Source organism: Arachis ipaensis, chromosome B10, assembly GCF_000816755.2.
Source record: "Arachis ipaensis cultivar K30076 chromosome B10, Araip1.1, whole genome shotgun sequence".
In the NCBI taxonomy this organism is placed as follows: Eukaryota; Viridiplantae; Streptophyta; class Magnoliopsida; order Fabales; family Fabaceae; genus Arachis; species Arachis ipaensis.
The window spans coordinates 112,999,804-113,016,545 of NC_029794.2; the positions used below are offsets into that span (position 1 = coordinate 112,999,804).

General features: G+C 36.6%; 1 protein-coding gene across 1 annotated transcript; it reads left to right on the top strand.

Annotated features, from left to right (window-relative positions):
• LOC107620883 (extensin-like) lies at positions 13,514–13,927 on the top strand. The gene has a single exon (XM_016322980.1). It carries the CDS (start codon positions 13,514–13,516, stop codon positions 13,925–13,927), a length of 414 nt encoding a protein of 137 aa, XP_016178466.1.

Below are 16,742 nucleotides of genomic sequence, written 5' to 3' on the forward strand. Positions count from 1 at the left end.
ACATTATAGTATATTTTATTTTATTTTTCATACTATTTGGGAGGCATTAAATTGGAGAGCGTCTTTTTGAGTCTGGATGCTATTATTAGAAGTGTCTTTAAGAAGTTAAGTGTATACACATTTTCAGAATGAAAATAATACTAATCATAAAAGTATCATTTCTTTCAAATCCTACAAAACTCTAGTTTTTCTCAATTCATCATTTTTACTTCTTTGGATAAATTTTCTTATTTTCTCTCTATAAATTTTTTCTGACTCTTCTCTACAATTGAGTGATACTTTAATTTGGTTAGTCATTCTTTCAATTCTTGCTTCATTTTTAATTATTGTTAGTTTTGTAGTAATGTAAGATATATTTGTTAGGAGAATTAGTAATTGATTGTTATGATATAGGTAATTTGGGGTTTATGTATGGTTGTTTTCATATAATTTGGTTAATTCGATAAAACTATTTAAAATAAATAGTGTTACGAATTAATCCAAACTAAATCTAAATATCACATGGGTCCAATAGAAGGTTAGACAACAAAATTACAATCATATCTCATTAAAATTTGAGAGGATCTGATAAAGATCTCCTTTATTTTAGCAATCGAATACTATAAATATTGAAGGCGAGAGGTATTATCCCAATACTAATATTTCTTGAACTCCAAACTTATCTGATCATCAAAATCTTTATAAGCACACCTCCATCTGGTTTAGAGATAATGGTTGATCGGAGTTTTCCTGTAACACCCTACCACACAGAGCTTTACGCTTAAGGTGTAAAACAGAGCTGGTGTGATATTACAACCTCTAAAATGAAATATATACATAATAATAGTTGAATGAATGTAATATTCGAGAAGCCTTAAAGGAAAGCTTAAACAAAATCGTGAAAAGAAAAGCGGATCGCTTGCATGAACGAAAACTTGAACAGGAAGAAAGTAAAGACACATATATATAATAATAATAAGAGTGGGGTGTCAAAAGATATAGAATATCAAACTCCAAGATCGACCTGCGAAGCCAAGGCCGGCCGGAGAATATCATGTATATATATATACAACTCACTATCCCAAAATACATAGACAAACACTTAGTTCTCCACAAAAGCCTCAATGAGGACAAGATTCAGAACATGAACACTGAGAATTATCTAGACATATATACATATACATAGCAAAAATATCAAAAGTCTAGCTTCCCAACTTCGCTTGCAAACAGAACTTTAGACGCCTAGCGAGGTGCCTCTCGACCTGCATCTGAAAATCACAAATATATGTATGGGATGAGAACCGGGGGTTCTTAGCATAGTAATGGTGCCAACATATATAATACATAAGGTCCCGAGAAAGCCAGAGGTGATCCTAGAACTCTGACACTCATATTTAAAACTTAGCGTTATAAGTTAAACCGAAAACAAGATAAACTATCTAAGGTACTTAGGCTCTAATCCAATCATAACTCAACCCCTTAATTCTCACTCTCCTCCAACCCTCCAAAACTCTGGTAGAACAACCCTCGTCCCTCTTCTGCTAGACAAGGGATTTCTTAGTTGCATAAACATATAATACAGACAAAGAAAACACGGATAGATTTCGGTACAGCAAACAATACATATAACAGTTAAGCATAAATTATCAAGTAGGAAATCCCAAGTAATGAAACAAAATAGACAAATGCATATGATGTATGCCTACCCTATGGCTGATAAGTCTCATTTGTCGGTTATATAGCCAAACCCAACATGTCCGGTAGCTAACCCTGGACAGTCCTTCCGTGCGTGCATCCCCGAGAGTCTATGCATAGTTTTTACAATCAACCATCAAACTCAGCTCATTCGAAAAATTTTTGGGGAGTTAACAGAGTATCGAGTCTCAACCTGGAGCGAGTGGTGGCTAGCCATTGAATCTATCCAGAAAAACTCGTATCTCAGATAAAAAGAAGTGCACAAGCCAAAATAATCATTCAGATTCAATTATTCAATATAATTTTAGCCATTATTCATCACATATTCAGTATTTCAGCACTTCTCAATCATAATTCACCACTTCACAATCTTTCTTCACCACTAAGTCAACACCCTCTCAAGGTTCACCCCTCTCCCTATGAATAGAAACTAAATTTGGAACTCAAAGAGATAACTATAGAGGTCTGGAAGTTAGAAAATAGGATGAAAATCACAAAAAATCACTTTTCTCAAAAACAGGGATTCTGCGTACGCATGCCATATTTCGCGTAGCGGGAGTGTCATTTGCCCAACTCGCGTATGTGACCATTGTTTGCGTACGCGAGCCCCTTGGACAGAGGAGATGTCTCGCGTCGCGTGGTACTTGCCAGCGTACGCAAGCCTGTAAAATCCCCCTCTCGCGTACACATGCACACGCCCGCGTACGTGAGATGTCTGGACAGAGCCAAACGTCCGCGTTGCATGTGTGTTCGCGTATGCGATTCCCTCAAAAATGTTAAAAAGCTGCTAAGTCCTGTAGAATTCTCTTTTGCACACCAAACTTCCGACGCGCATAACTTTTTTGTTGAAAATCATTTTTAGTCCGTTCTTCGAACGACATAAACTTTACGGACCTAATTTGCTTTTAAAATAATTTTGAAAAAATTTGAGGGCCCGGAAATTAAGTTATGGCCCACTAAAATTCGGTCAAAGATTAGTTTTTTACAAAATCACCAAAACCTCTATTATTACCAACTTTCATTTTAAAATTAATATATACTCCTCAAAACCATACCCATTGTATATAAAACAAGATCACAACTATTTCATCTCCTCTCCTTTATATCATTTACTCAATTATATTAGTTTCCACTCCAAACACCCAAAATCATATAACATAACTCATCATAATATATTATCATCATCACAATCAACAATAACATCATTCATCAACTCATTCTCAACATAATTCTATAATTCTATCAAGGTTACTAAACATTAACCTACTTACATATTCCAACCTATCCTATAGTCGTCTAGCCTACGTTTTCACGAAACATTATATATTATCTACGAGAAACCAAAACCTTACCTTGGCCGCTTTGTCCCTAATGCTGAAGCACCTCAAATTTCTCGATTGCACTAACACCTAAGGTTCCAAACGCATGCCAAACAAAAAATCCAGCCTCCAACGTCCACAATCAAGCTTTCTCACCACCAATTTGGTTCCAACATATATAATCTAGTCTAATACCAAATAATATTACACAAAAATTAACTTAGAGTTCATAGTTATTAATGATTCACGAGAGTTAGAGGTTTCTTACCTTACCGACGAAAATTATGACAAGACTTGGCAAGCCCACTAAGTTAGCTTGATCCTAAACACCAAAATCAACAAAACCTCAACACCATTGTTCAAGATTTTTGAAAATGAGAGAGATTAGTAGCTGGATGAGAAATTGAGACTTACCTACCAAATTGTTCAGTGGGTATTGTAGAGCTCGACACGGTAATCGGAACTCTAGATTGAAAGTTATGTGATATTGAAATTTTTTAAAGCAAAGGGGTTTAGGTTTTCTTGTCCTCCTCCCCCTATCCAGCGTGATTCAATGTGATAGAGGAGAAGATGAGCTGAAGCTCATGAGTATTAGTGAGTTGGGTTGGGTCTTGGTCCCAATGTCAGCCCAGTTCAATTGGCTTGGTCCATTTGTTCTAATGTTGGACCAAAATCTTTAAAATTAGTGTTCAAACTTATTTTTAATTATTTCTATTTCATTAAACTATAAAATATAATTTTCTAATTTCTGGATTAATAATTAATTTATTGGCTAATTACTCTTTAATTATGCGAGGTTTACACTTTCTAGCTTAATTCATCAATTTCACTATAAGTAATTCTATCCAAAAAGCTAGATGCAGTGATAATGATCTTTTATAATAATTCTTTATGTAATGTGTCCTCACCCATTATATCTTGGAACAATTCGAATATATCTCAGAGATTTTTTAAACATTTCTAACAAACCGGACTGAGGTTATAAGCCACTTTTGCAGAGTCCGAATATAAACTCGGATACTAAGTAACAAAGCAGTTATAAAAGATGCCTATAAAAGGCAACTACAAAGAAATCTACCGGATATACGAGAAAGAGATACCAGAAAAATACACATCAACTTTATTGCTTTCAGTTTCTTAAGATAAATACTGACTTGAACGTCAGAGTCTCTTTTGTAGCTTTTATGCCCCCAGTCCGAATTCCGAGGAGTCTTCACTGTTATTTGAAGAAGAGGTCGTTGGACGTTAGCAGACGAGCTTTACCTCAGAAGATATCCTCTTTAACGGAATATTTGGCACCCACCACGAGGCCGATAATAAAGTTACCCTACATTCTATTTTAGCCTTTTTCTGTAGGACCGCAGTCATGGCGGATGATGGTACTCCCCATCCTATTCCGTCTTATACCAAGCTGGTGGCTATGAATGCTGCACTCCAAGCTGAAGTCAAGAAAATGACCGACCTACTTGCCATCAAGACAAGTGGGAACAAAGAGGACGGAGAAAAGAAGAAGGCCGACAAAGAACATCTCAACGATGAGCATAACTCTGACACGAATACAACAATGGAGGTTACCCCCCTAAAACCAGCAAAAGAAGAAAAAATCCTTTCTTAGCAGAAATAATGAATTTTCAAATATCGAAGAATTTTACACTGTCAACCGCTTTGAAGCCCAAAGATACATGTCACAAAATTTGAATCAATGATATTTCTGAACGGTGCTTCTGATCCTATTTTATGCCGTTCTTTTCCAACCTTTTTGGTAGGAGCTACTTTATTTTGGTTTTCTGATTTGCCTGCAGGTTCAATTTCCAGCTTTGAAGAGTTTGCCGACCTATTCATCAACTATTTCGTAGCCTCTAAAATCTATGTCCAAAACTCTGACTATCTTAGTACCATCATGAAAGGCCAACACAAAAACTTAAAGGACTACATTACTCAATTCACCGAGGTTGCAATAAAAATTCCTGAATTGAGCCCCGAAGTACATCTACATGCCCTAAAGAGCAGCCTTAGGCCTGGAAAGTTCCAAGAAACGATTGCGGTCACCAAACCTAAAACATCTGCTAAGTTTCAGGACAAAGCGATAGGACAAATTGAGATCGAAAAACTTCGCAAAGCCAGAAAAGCCAAGAAACAAACACCCCGAAAAGATGAGGATAAACATGGAAGGTCAAACCAAGCATAGGAGCAAAAGAAGCCCTTCAGGCTAACACCTAAATTTGACACGTATACACAGTTCAATACCAAAAGAAAAGATATATTCAAGGAAATCCTCCATGCTAAAATAATAAAATCACCCAGTAAGGCAGGAACGGATCAAGATCAAAAGTAAGTGGATAGAACAAAACATTGTGCCTTTCATCAAAAGTTCGGACATACAACAGATGAATGTATCGTAGCAAAGGATCTACTTGAAACTTTAGTACGGCAGGGATTATTGGACAAATATGTCAGTGGCCGAAAACATGCAGCAACAACAGGAGATAAGACCTCAACACCAAAAGATAAGGAAAAATGGGATACCCAACCCCAATTTTCTGCAACTCGGGGAGTTATCAACTACATTTCAGGAGATTTCGTAGGGGGCAGAACCACTAATTCAGCGAGAAAACGAAGCTACCGAGCTATGTTAACTATGGAAGGATCTTCGACAGCACAAACACACACGCCACCAGCCAGTACTACTTTCACCACCTCGGATCTTCAATCACAGTGCCAAAATCTTGATGATCCCATGGTAATCTCTGTGAATATTGGAGAATTAACAGTTAAAAAAGTTCTGTTGGACCTGGAAAGCAGCGCCGACGTTTTATTTTATTCCATGTTTAAGAAGATTCAACTTAGCGACAAAACTCTACAACCCTCCATCGGAGAATTGGTAGGGTTCCCGTTACATTATGTTTGGTTAAGAGCAACCTTAGGGGAGCCTCCATGCTCGAAAACATTAAATATTCAGTTCCTAGTAGTTGATTGCATATGCCTTTATAATATAATTCTAGGATGACCATCGTTAACTGCATTTCGAGCAATTGTCTCAACAATTCACTTGTGTGTCAAGTTTCATGTGCAGGATGATGTAATAGCAACCATTCTTGGTGACCACAAAGAGGCAAGACAATGCTATAATATAGGTCTAAAGATCAGATCACCATTAGAGGAACATATCCAACAAGTCAACTCAATGTGCAATAAGGAGGACATTCCAAAACTGGCCAAGCTCAGCCCCCGAGACCATCATACACACAGACCAATTCCAAAGGACGAACTACAAAAGGTACAACTCACAGAAAATTGTGAACAATATACTAACATTGGATTTGTTTTCTCTGCAGATGATAATCAAAGTCTTATCCGCCTACTTCAAAGTAAGGCTGAACTTTTGCATGGACACTGACTGACATGCGCAGATCGGCCCAAATATTATATACCACAAATTAGCAACAAACTCAGCCATCCGACCTATTCGACAGAAAAAATAGAATCTCAGAACTAAACGAAAGGAAGTGTCCCTGAAAGAAACCCAAAAGCTACTCGATGCAGGATTTATACATGAAATTAGATTCACTTCCTGGTTAGCCAATGTGGTCATGGTAAAGAAAAACTCGGGGAAGTGGGGCATGTGTGTCTACTTTGTAAAACTCAATAAAGCATGTCCGAAGGATTCATACCCATTGCCAAATATTGACAACTTGGTGGATAACACTTTGGGTTTTCAGCTCCTGAGTTTTATGGACGCCTATTCTGACTATAATCAAATCCAAATGCATCCCAAGACCAAGATAAAAAAGCTTTCATAACCGATCAAGGTATTTTTTGTTATAAAGTAAGACTTAAAAATACAGGTGCAACATACTAGAGTCTAATGGACAGTATTTCGAGAACAAATTGGTCGAAACATGGAAGTTTATGTTGATGACATGGTCGTAAAATCAGAATCCGAACAAGCCTACTAGGATGACCTTTCTGAAGTCTTCAAGCAAATAAGGAAATACAACATGCGATTGAGTCCCGAGAAATGTCCATTTAGAGTACATGGTGGCAAATTTATTGGCTTCATGCTGACACGCAGAGCTATAGAAGCAAACCCCGAAAAGTGCCAAGTTGTACATCAAATGAGATCACCGAACACTGTTAAAGAAGTTCAACAACTCACTGGACCCTTAGTTGTGCTATCAAGGTTCCTACCGGCAGCTGCCACAAGATCGTTTCATTTTTTCAACATCTTACGAAAAGCTAAGAACTTTACATGGATGGATGCTTGCGAAAAAACGTTAAAAAATTTTCAAAAATGTTGAGTTAAGAAATTAACTAACATAAGTAATGATGACAAACATTAATTTTATTGGGCTAATTACCCAATTAGTTTGATCATTATGTTTAAGTGATGCAGGCCAAAATTCAATGTTGCAGCAGCCCAAATAAATAGAATAAAAATCAGAAGCTTCTATAGTATGCAACACTTACAAACAAAGCCCAAAAGGAAAATAACAAAGAAATTAAATGGGCAGAATGGTAAATGAACAAAATCCAAGCCCAAGACAATTCTCTCAAGCTGATCCCGCCAAGTTGCTACTTCCAAAGCCAACATCCCTTTTTTCATTTCAGTCAGAACTCAGATAAGAGAGAGAGAGAGAGAGAGAGAGAGAGAGAGAGAGAGAGATAGAGCTTCGTTCCTAAGTCATTCACCAAAGAAGAAAGAAAGAGAAGGGTTAAGAAAAAAAAGTTGAGGTCTATTCACCCACATCAAACCATATCAAGCTAAGTCAGAAGCTAAAGGTGATTCATTTCCTTGTGCATGCATTTTAATTTCTTCTCTTCTTCCCCGACTCTCTGCCAACCCAATTTGGGAAACATGGAAAAGGTGACCTCTGATAAACACTGCTGTGAATCAAAGGCCAAGATTGTTTCTTGGGAACAAAGTAGTAGCTCAAGGGATTAGATCTGGGTTTACCATTGAAAATATTTTTTCTTTGCTGTTTTGAGGCATTCAGTCAAGAAAAAGGGATCTGTTTCAAAATTTCCGATTTGGAGATTAATAGAAGAACGTGAAATGGTAAGTTGGTAGCACACAGCTCGAGGAGTTGACTTATAAGAAAGCAACTCAGCAACATGGAAGGAGATACAAAAAGAAAATATTTCTTCCTTCAGAAAACAAGGAGAGGGAACCAGGGTTTGAAGTTTCTGTACTGAGAATTTTTCTCTGAAGAGTTCATCAACTTGGACAGTACTCTCTAGTTAAAGAAGTATTCTGCCAGAATGAGGAATTCAATCAGAGTTAAGTGAATCCGATTCAACCTATAGCAACAAAGGCTATTGAAGCATCAATCTCCTTCATGTTTTACAGATTGTAATTTTATTTTCAATGTATAACTTTCTGTAATTTCTTGAGAGATAAAAGGCAGAAAGAGAGAGCTTATGAAAAAGCCAAAGAGTGATAAAGGCTGAGTGATACACTTGAGTGAAAAGCTTAGAGTATTTTAGATTTCTTCATGTTGTTTTCTGTGTCTTGTATCTTATACCAGTGAGGTACCTCTTTCTTAGTTGGGTAAGCACTAAGAGTGAAGAGTTAGGTATTAGCATAAGCAAGTCAAGTTAGGTTAGAACTTGAGAGTGAAAGGATTGTGTCAATCCTGTGGAATTGGTGTATGTAATACTTTAACTATAATGGAAATTGCACCACTGTTGTGGTGGAGACTGGATGTAGGTTTCATTGCACAAGGCAACTGAACCAGGATACATGATGGTGTCAGCTTCTCTCTTCCCTTCTCTGTTCTGTTTTCAGATATTCATGAGACAAAATAAAATTGTCTCATAAATTTTCTGCTGCTGAGTTCATACAGAATCTTGGTGTAAGTTTATAAGTTAAGTCTTATTTCATTAAACTAAAAGAAGGTCATAGATTCAGCCCCCCTTCTCTAATCTTTTTACAACCTTCAATTGGTATCAAGAGCCTTGGTCTCAAGAATCAAGCTTCATCGCTTGGAGCAAAGGTCCAATGGCGAACAACTTAGGCATAACCACAGTTGCCTACACTCTAACTGAAGGCCAGTCAAACAATAGGCCTCCCTTCTTTAACGGGAAGAACTATGCCTATTGGAAAGAGAGGATGAGGATCTTCATCCAATCCATTAACAACAACATATGGAAGATTGTCGTAAGTGGCCCCAAGATTCCAACAAAAACAAGTGCTTATGGAGTGGTGACTCCAAAAGAAGAAACTGAATGGAATGACGACGACAAGAAGAAAGTGGAGCTAAATTCCAAAACCATCAACCTTCTTCACTGTGGTATCAGCTTTGAAGAATACCGAAAGGTATCTAAATGCAAGATAGCCAAAGAAGTCTGGGAAAAACTCTAAGTTAGACATGAAGGCACTAAACAGGTCAAAGAAACGAGGATTGATATGCTGTGAAAAGAATACGAGATATTCAACATGAATGATGGAGAAAGTATTGATGAAGTGCTGGAGAGATTCTCAATCATAATCAATAACCTCGATGCTATGGGTACAACCTACTCAGAACAAACCCTAATGAGAAAACTACTTAGAAGCCTCACAAAGGAATGGGAAACAATAGCCACTGTCCTAGCCGAGAGTAACAACCTAATTTCCATAACCTATGATGAGCTGAGAGGAAAACTCTTTGCCTATGAAGCCACACACACAAACCCGGACTAAAAAAAAGGGAATAGCCCTTAAGTCAAAAATAGAATCAAAAGAGAGTGAGTCCAGTGATGATTTTTCAAATGATGAACTTGTGTTTTTTGCTAGGAGACTTAGAAGGCTAATGAGGAACAAAGGCAAGTACAAGGGTTCAAGCTCAAAGGAATACAAGAAGGACTTAAGCAAGGTGATTTGTCATTATTGTAAGGAGGCTGGACATTTTAAGTTCAACTGTCCAAAGCTCAAGAAGGAAGAAAAAGGAAAGAAAGAAAAGAAAAGAGTGCTCATGGCATCTTGGGAAGATCTTGAGAATGATTCGGATGAGAAAAAGACTCCGAATGCGAAGCACAAATCTGCTTTATGGCTGGTGATCATCAACTTGATGAGGTAAATTACTATGACTTGTCCATAATTGATGATCTCACACAAAATTCCTCAAAACTGCTGGAAAAATACACTAAATGTAAATCTGAAAAGAAATGTTGAAAGCTGAAAATGATTTTTTGAGAGAAGAGGTGAAGGAAACCGAATGTGCTTTGGATATTATTGAAGAAAACAGATTTCTAAAATCTGAACTTGAAAAACTAAAAGGAAAGCACATTATGGATCCTTCTCAAGAGCTTATTACTGAAAATAAAAAACTAAATGAAATGATTAAAAGATTGAATGGTGACTTAGCGAAAATTGCTCAAAGTTCTAGCAACTTGGACAAATTACTTGTAAGTCAAAGACCATTATTTGAAAAATCTGGTTTAGGATATGTGACAAATGATGATGCTGTTTTTGATAGATCTCCTACAATATTTCTGGCCTCTTCATCGAAAACTAAGTCCAACATAGACAAATCTGTTTTGGGACATGTTCCCATATATGAAGAAAAATCTGGAAGTTCCTTTTCAAATGAAAATACTTTGTCTTCAAGAACCGAACCTGTTTTTAACAGGTCGGGTCTAGGCTATGTTCCAACCAATGAGGTTACATTCAAAAAACTAACATTTAACAATAGAACCTCATCTTCAAAAAGCCAAAACACATTCAAAAATTCTTATTGGAATGCTTTTGCAAAAAGGAACAATCATAACAAAAATTATTTTGTCAAAGAAATGCACCTCTTCCAAAAATAAAAAAATTTCAATCCTTTAATCATTTCCAGCATCATAACTCATGTCAATCTCAGAAACAAGGATCAGAAAATCATTGTTTTAATTGTAAGAAATTTGGTCACTCACACTCACAATGCTTCATTGAAAAAAGAATAGTAGAAAGCCAAATTTACAATGTTGTCTGTAATTTCAATGCACTTAGGAAACAAAGATGGATTAACTTCAAAGGATCCAAATTAATTTGGATACCTAAGAACAAAAAGAATATGTGGTACTTGGACAATGGATGCTCTAGGCACATGACTGGAAGGTCAACCTTCTTCATCAAACTCAACAAGTGCGATGGAGGTTTTGTGACCTTTGGAGATGATGAAAAAGGTAAAATTGTGGCTATTGGAAAAGTAGGAAATCAAGTTCAAAAGGATGATGAAAAAGCCCAAAATCATGAAAGTGAAAATTCTGAGCAAACTGAATCAAAACCTGTAGCTGCTGAAAATTCTGCAAGAGGCAATTCTGTTTTGTCTCATGAATCTGGAGGAAATCCTGAAACCACCAGTTCCTTGAGCCCCCTAGGAACTGAATCTGCCTCTAAGTCCATTAGACCTCGTGAGTGGAGATTCCTAAAGAATTATCCTGAGAAGTTTGTCATTGGAGACGTCTCACATGGTGTCGAGACTCGTTCTTCTACTAGAAAGGCAAATGAAGAAACTAACATTGCTTTTCTATCTCAAATGGAGCCTCAAAACATCAAGAAAGTTCTTAATGACCTCTCTTAGGTAAAGGCAATGGAGGATGAGCTTCATGAGTTTGAGAAGAACCAAGTTTGGACATTGGTTCCAAAGCCAAGTGGAAAGAAAGGAACAGACACTAAATGGATATTTCGGAACAAGCTTGGTGAAGATGGAAGCATTGCTAGAAGTAAAGCAAGATTAGTAGCTCAAGGATATGACCAAGAAGAGGGAATAGATTGATGAATTCTTTGCCCCTGTTGTCCGAATGAAAGCCATAAGACTTCTTCTAGCTTATGTTGCTTATTGTGGTTTCAAATTATATCAAATGGATGTGAAATATGCGTTCTTGAATGGTGTGATAGACAGAAAAGTGTATGTGACACAACCACCTGGTTTTGAAAATAAAAAATTTCTTAACCATGTTTTCAAACTATCTAAAGCTCTCTATGGCTTAAGACAAGCTCCTAGAGCTTGGTATAAGAAACTTAGCTCTTTTCTTTTAAAAAATGGTTTTCAAAGAGGCACCACAGACACTACTCTGTTTATCAAGAATTCTAATGATACTCCAAATCTATGTTGATGACATTATTTTTGGATCAGCCAATGAATCCTTTTGTACTGAATTTGGAAAACTTATGACAAGTAAATTTGACATGAGCATGATGGGTGAACTTAATTTTTTCCTTGGACTTCAAATTAAGCAAACTGAAAATGGTATTTTTATTCATCAAGAGAAATATGCTAAGGAACTAGTTAAAAAATTTGGTATGGAAAATGCCAAACCCATGAGAACTCCCATATACCCTAATTCAAAATTAGAAAAGGGAGAAACTAAGAAAGAAGTAGATGAGACAAGGCATAGAAGAATGATTGGCTGTCTTATGTACTTAACTTCCTCTAGACCTGATATTGTGCAAAGTGTTAGAATGTGTTCAAGATTTCAATCAAAACCAAAAGAGTCACATCTTTCAACAGTAAAGAGGATCATTAGATATGTTCATGGCACATCCAACTTTGGTCTATGGTATCCTAAGATTGATGATTTTTCTGTAGTTGGTTATTGTGATGCAGATTTTACTAGTGATAGAGTTGATAGAAAGAGCACATCAGGCATATGTTGTTTCATTGGAAAGTTCCTAAATGTCTGGTCAAGTAAGAAGCAGTCCACAGTGGCTTTATCCATTGTAGAGGGTGAGTATATAGCTGCTTCTTTTTGTTGTTCTCAGCTTATGTGGTTAAAAACACAGTTTGCTGATTATAAATTAAATGCTGATAATATTCCCTTGTTGTGTGATAGTATGAGTGCCATTAATATTTTAAAGAATTCAGTTTTGCACTCTAAAACTAAACATATTGAAGTGAGATTTCACTCAATTAGAGAACATGTTCAAAAAGAGGATATTAGCATTCAATTTGTTAAATCAGAAGAGTAATTAGCTGATATTTTCATTAAACCACTCACTGAAGACAGATTTTGCATACTTAGGACTAGTCTAGGGATTTTAAGTCATGATTCATTGTTTGAAAATTGCTGATGTGTTTGTTGAAGTTTTTGTCTCATAGGTTGGGATGAGACAATTCTGGACAAATGAAGAACCATCTCTCTGAACATCATTCTCTGGGCTTTATTGCACGTGCTGAATCATCTGGGCCAATCTTAAAATTTAGATTATGGGTGGTCCAAACATGTTTCCTTAAAATAAACCATATCTGGGCCCAAATAAGTGTTACATCATCCATGTGTTTTATTCTCTTTTATTTTATTCCTTGTGTCCTTTATTCAAAAGTTTTCAAATTTAAAATTAATTTCTATTTTATTTTGAATAAAATTAAATCATTTTTCTGTGATGTCAAGTCTTGTCAGTGTTAAGTCACAGTGATGCATTTGCTTGGGTACACGAAACCTCCTTTTTGGCAGTTACTAAACCTCTCTCTTCATAAAGCCTTCCACTAACCCTTCGGTTTCTTCCCCCACTACCATTAGTGCTACACTTCATTCAAAAATCAAGGTTAAACCTAATGAGAAAGAAAACTGTTCTTCAAAAACCTCCTCGTAAAAAGCTTCTCAAGCTTCTAGCAAAATCAAAAGCTTCTCCTTCTACCCGTTCACGAGACCAGACGTTCACTCCCTCACCTTCTCCTCCTAACTCTCCTCCTCGCTCGGACCCTATGGCACGGACCAAGACCACACCTAGATACCATTCATCTGCCAAGCCAACGCCACCACCAAAGGAGCCTCCTTCGAAACCAAGCACTTCGAAACCCAGTACCTCAAAAGGAAAATGCCCTACTGAAGCCGAACTAGTCTCTGAGCCAACTCAACCTAAGCCAAGGTCTGTTCCTACTCGTCCTCAGAGAGATAAATCATGTATCCCTCTTAAATCAGTTAGGGAACTAGACATTGATCCCTTTGCACATAAATCGACTTCATGACCTCCCACTCAAACTATAACCCTCACAAATTTATGTCTGCTATGAATAATGATTTTTATGAAGGAGTTATTCAGTACTGTACTTTGTGTCCCACTTTTCTTGCTGATTTATCCAATCTGAAAAAGAAAGGTTTTCCTTTTGTTAAAAATTTGGAATTTCTGGACTGGAATCATCTTTTTAAAATTAAAAAGCTAGTTTACCCATTGTTAGTCAGGGAGTTTTATGCCAATATGACTTACCATGAGGGCAGTATTCATTCTTATGTCAAGGGCCGAGACATTGTGTTAAACAATGAAACTATCAATGATTCCCTGAAATAGACTGATGTTGGGGCGTGCGCCTATGCATTGGGAAAGTGGGATGAAGGAGTTGGTATCTCTTTCAATGATGCTCTGGCTTATGTATAGGAACATGTTTCTCTGATTGATGGCATCACACCCACTCACAAGGCCCTGGGTTATAATCGTGCTCAGTTGCACCGTATAGTAAATCATGTCATCCTTCGTCAGAGTGGTTCATACCAAAGGGTATCCTACACTGACACTATTGTTTTGTATGCTATTCTCACTAAAACAAAAATCTCTTTTGCTTATTTAATGGTAAGATATATGTTTAATTCTGTTAGAAGTGAGAAAGATAAAGCACTTCCTTATGGTATATTCTTAACTTGTATTTTTTAATATTTTGGTGTTGATTTGTCAAATGAGTCATATGAAAATAGACACTCATATCTAAAAGGAGGTGGTTCAGTGAAACAGCAGAAAAAGGGACCCACTCGTTCTGAAATAGTGGTTCTTGATGATGATGATGATGATTTCATTCCTGAGGAATCTTGATGAAGGAAAAATGCTGGTAAAGATTTTTTCACAAAAATTATCGCGTCGCAAGTATAGTCTAAACCGACAATTAAATCCCAATCAAAATTTAAATTGTTTGTCACAATACAAATCCAATCAAATTAACCGAAGTATTAAACCTCGGGTCGTCTCTCAAGGAATTGCAGAGAAGTGTACTTATAATTGGTTATGGAAAAGTATATTTTTTGGGTTTTGAAATAAGGAACAAGTAATGTAAATAACAAGGAATTAAAATAACAACTAAGAAAAGTCCTAGCAAGGATTGATAATTAGAGTTCCTATCCCCGTTATCATAGTCACTTGTGATGGTAATTGCCTTTTGCTCTCACTTAGTTAACCTCTAACAATTGAAGGTAAGTCAAATGAGCAATTCAACTTGAGTTCACAAGTCCTAATCAAAGACTAGAGTTAGTGAAGCTCAAGCCAACTAGCAACTTTCAATCACCAACCAACAAGAGACTTTGATAATTCAAGAGTCTCTAATTAATCAATCCAAGTTAAGAATACCAAAAATCTAATTTAAAATCCTACCAAGCATTTTATCGAACACTTGGAAGGCATAACATAAAAACATAGAAACTAACAAGACATAGCAAAATCTAAAACTAACCAAAGCAAGAGGAAACAATAACAACAAATTAAAGAAAACACTCATAAACATGAAAACCTCAAATTGCATTAATATGGAAATCGAATCTAACATCAAGTTCGTAAATTAAATTGGAGGGTAAATAAATCAACAAGAGAAGATAGATAAACTAAAGTATTAGGACAAATAAAAATAGAAGAAAGCTAAATTAAAGCATAATAGAAATCTGAAATTGAGAGGAACTAAAAGAAACCCTAAAACCTAGAGAGAGGAGAGAGCCTCTCTCTCTCTAGAAAACTACATCTAAAACCTAACGAACTGTGTGAATGAATTGAATTCCTTGCCTTCCAGCTCCACTTTGCAGCCACTAATAAGTATTTTCGGGCCTAAAACTGGGTCCAAAGCAGCCCAGAAATTGCCCCCAATGCAGCATGTGACGCTCGTCACGCGCACGTGTCAGCCACGGGTACGCGTCGCTGAACAAATTCCTGGTCACGCGTATGCGTCATCCACGCGTACGCGTTGCTTACCTGATGCGCTAATCACGCATATGCATCGTCCATGCGTGCGCATCGCTGCCAGCTTCTCCAAACTTCAATTTCTTGTGTTCCTTCCACTTTTGCATGCTTCCTTTCCATCCTCTAAGCCATTCCTGCCCTGGGAAACCTGAAATCACTTAACACACATATCACGACATCGAATGATAATAAGAGAGGATTAAAATTAGTAATTTTAAGGCCAAAGAAGCCTGTTTTCAATCACAGTACAAAATTAGGAAGAAAATTGTAAAACATGCAATTTATATGCATAAGTGTGAGAATAATGGATAAAATTCGCTCAATTCAAGACAAAATAAATCGTAAAATAGCGATTTATCAAATCTCCTCCTCCTTCTACCACAGGTACTTCAGCCTTCACTAGACACAAATCTGCTTTATATGAGGTTGTTAAAGATGTGGTGTAGAAATTTGTTTCTCAATCCAACCATCTGATTGCAATGAGCAAAGAAAAGAGGAAACTTACTATGAAACATGAGAACTTTCTCAGAAAATCAAGAGATAGAGTGGCTATTTTTATGAAATTCATTGACAATCTCTAAGAGGATGACAATGCTGCCATTGATCCTGAAGAAGATGCTGGTTCTGATGAGGATGGTTCGGATACCTGAATTTGTGTCATGTTGTTGCTGCCTTTTGTTCACTTTTGTCTCATAAAAACTGTTGTTATTTACTTTTGAACTACTCTATGTTTATTTCGGATGACTGTAATACCTTTAATAACTGTTGCACTTCATTTATGTTACTTACTTGCTTTGGACTCTGAACTAATATTTTGTTGCAGGTTTTGTGTTAACATTAAGTTGCACTTT

Coding starts and splice junctions, on each gene's coding strand:
- LOC107620883 (XM_016322980.1), top strand. CDS start 13,514: ATGAGAAAGAAAACTGTTCTTCAAAAACCTCCTCGTAAAAAGCTTCTC.